Source organism: Protobothrops mucrosquamatus, unplaced genomic scaffold, assembly GCF_001527695.2.
Source record: "Protobothrops mucrosquamatus isolate PMUCROS unplaced genomic scaffold, P.Mucros_1.0 scaffold2680, whole genome shotgun sequence".
Lineage (NCBI taxonomy): Eukaryota > Metazoa > Chordata > Lepidosauria > Squamata > Viperidae > Protobothrops > Protobothrops mucrosquamatus.
Window position 1 is genome coordinate 359,136 of NW_015388727.1, and position 2,870 is coordinate 362,005.

The 2,870-nt window shown below is 43.0% G+C and overlaps 1 protein-coding gene across 1 annotated transcript in view; it reads left to right on the forward strand.

The window, feature by feature from the left end:
- Positions 1–2,870, forward strand: part of POF1B (POF1B actin binding protein) — a 46,733-nt gene that overhangs the window by 19,365 nt on the left and 24,498 nt on the right. Inside the window, exons 3-4 of the mRNA XM_015825531.1 lie at positions 412–492; positions 2,720–2,806. Coding sequence (XP_015681017.1) covers positions 412–492; positions 2,720–2,806 — 168 coding nt within the window. The remainder of the gene's footprint in view (positions 1–411; positions 493–2,719; positions 2,807–2,870) is intronic.

The window sequence follows — 2,870 nt, forward strand, 5'->3', positions numbered from 1 at the left end:
GGCTCAGGAATTCTGGGAGTTGAAGTCCACGAGTCATGAGGGGGCCATAATTCCCCCATGCTGGCTCAGGAATTCTGGGAGTTGAAGTCCACGAGTCCTAAAAGAGCCAAGGTTGCCTACCCCTGGTCTAATCAGAAGTCCAATGTTGACAGGACACCTCTGTCTACAAAGACTGAACCATAATTCCCAAGAGCCCCAGCCAGCCGTGATCACTAGAGAAGGATTTGGGAGATGTAATTCAGCAATAGCTAGATAGCCAAGGAGTCTGGCTAACCACTCCTGCTGAGGGTACTTTGTAATTTCCTAGTGGTCTATTTTCTTTGTTCCTGTTTTTATTTTCTTCTCTAATAAAACAATACGGGACTATATTCCTTGTTAAACAATGCCAATTATGCATTTACTTTCTTGCAGGAAGTGCCGTCTCCAGCGTTGAAATTGTCTCCTTATTCCCAGGGCAGCGTGCGAAGGATTATCTTGGAGAATCCTGAGAAGGTAGCAAAGTTTTACTGTGGTTGTGCTGGACCAGTAGGTAGCCATCTGGTCAGAGTGTATAGCTAGCTTAGAAAATTATGTGTAGAGCAAGTAGCATTTTAAGGGTTAAAGTGCCACCCCCTTAAGGGCAGCCTTCTGGGAAATGTAGTTTAGTTGTTACATGGTTATATCCGTGTTCTAATTGGCCACTGGGAGGGTCTTGTGGTTTATTACCAGATATCCTGTTACGTGCCAGATTTTTATTATCTCTCTCCATGAATCCTAGCCACGAGGCTAGGAGCTCCGTAACAGCATGTAAGATTTACATAGAATGGGGAAATCCATTATTCTTTTACCTATGAGATGGGTCCAGATTACAACCTACATTTTGGAGGAACTTCTACAATAACTGTGTGGTCACTATGGCATCGAGGCATCGGATGTTGGAAGTAGATTTAAGTATTTGTGCCTGTATGTTAAAGTATCAATGGATCTATATGCATATACAAGTAGTTCTCGATTTACGAGCATTCGTTTACGACCATTACAGCGTCCCTATTGTCACGCAATCAAAATTCAGATGCTTCATATTTGTGACGGTTGTAATGTCCCATGGTCACGTGATCCCCTTTTGCGACATTTTAACGAGCAAAGTCAATGGGGGGAAGCCCGATTCACTTAACAGCCATGGGACTAAGTCAGCCTGCAGTGATTCACTTAACAACTGTGGCAAGGATGGTTGTAAAAGGGGCAAAACTCACTTAAGAACGGTCTCGTTTAGCCACAGAAATGTTAGACGCACTTCTGGTTGTAAGTCAAGAACTACCTGTATACTTTTTTTTCCCCACTGGCCTTTGGGCTCTAAATAAAACTGGGGGGTTCTTGGTGCTCTCTGAGCTTCATGTGTTGCTTGCAGATGTTTTATTATCCAGCTAGTAACATTATCGTTGCGTTGGTGTTGTTACGTAGTTGGGTAATAAAACATCTGCACGCAAGCAATCATCTTCAGGGAACAACATGGACTCCACAACTCAATCCTGAGCTACAGGTGTTTTCCTCTATTGTAATAAAGTTATTTGAGTAACTTGCACATAGAAATTTACAATTGCACACACACACACACACACACATCCACACATCTGGAAGAACAGCAGGATTATTTCAAACTCGTGCAACAAGTTGATTCAAAGACTTGATCTTCCCATTCATTGTTCTTGAGCCATGGCAGCTGAAAGCATTGTGGGTTTTCTAGAAAATCCTGAATCAGATCATTTCTCCCAAAATTGTTACAAGCAGGAGACCTTTGGAAGATCCCCTATGCCACTAGACTTAATTCTGGCTGGTCCTCATGTGTTGGGACTACGTTGCAGGCTCGTTGGTTTCTTCAACCCCAAAGCAGTGAGATCTAAACTTATGCTTGCCTGGAACCTGAGCCAGGGGGTTGGACTAGAAGACCTTCAAGGTCCCCTTCCAACTCTTTTAGTCTGTTATTTTGTTGTGGGCGGATCCTGGATACTAGTCTATTGAATCTTTATTGGATCCTTTCATAGGCTGAGATTTAGCCAGGAAGAATATAAAAGACGGGATCAAAAGTCCACAGCAAATGGGACATTTCCGTCTCTTTATTTATTTATTACTTTAATTTATACCCCGCCCTTCTCCCGAAGGACTCAGGGCGGCTTACAGGCAATAAAAACGGAACTATACAATAAATATCTAAAAACAATTAAAATATATATTAAATAAGCCTGTTATTTTTAGAAAAGTTATAAAATCCCTATTAAAATCCCTATACCTTTGTCTTCCATGTGGCCTTTAGATTCTTCTTTCCAAAGAAGCCTGGAGAGTAAACTGGAGACAAACAATTTAAACACTGGGGAGAGGGGAGTTTGAAGATGGATGGTTGGGGGGGGGGTTTAATCCTAACATTTACTTAACTACATTCTTGACCTGACCCTGGCTGGGTTTTTTTGGGGGGAATGTGGCTTTTAGGTTGAAGAAAAGTGATACCCCTTGCTCTTTATCTCCTTCTGACTGTTTATCCACCAGATCCCCTGGGAGGGTTGAAGTGTGTGGGGGTCCAGTAGGAACAGACAGTCCAGTGCTTGCCATTTTTTTCAGTCATCTGAGATTTAGCCCCTCCTTGTCTTGCCATTCTGGGCTTCAGCCAACCTCATTTTGTAAAGTCGGACGCTTTGCAGTCTGCGAGAGTCTGTGTATAAATAGGGGATTGTTTTGTTACTTACAGGAGCCTCTGTCTCCACTCCTGAGAGGAGGGAATAATGTGATCTATGAAAAGACAATAAGGAAATATGAGCTACTAAATCCAGATGAGGTAAGAGATTCTCCAGCCCCATCCCTCCCTCCCTCCCTCCCATCCATCCTCTCCTCCCTCCCTC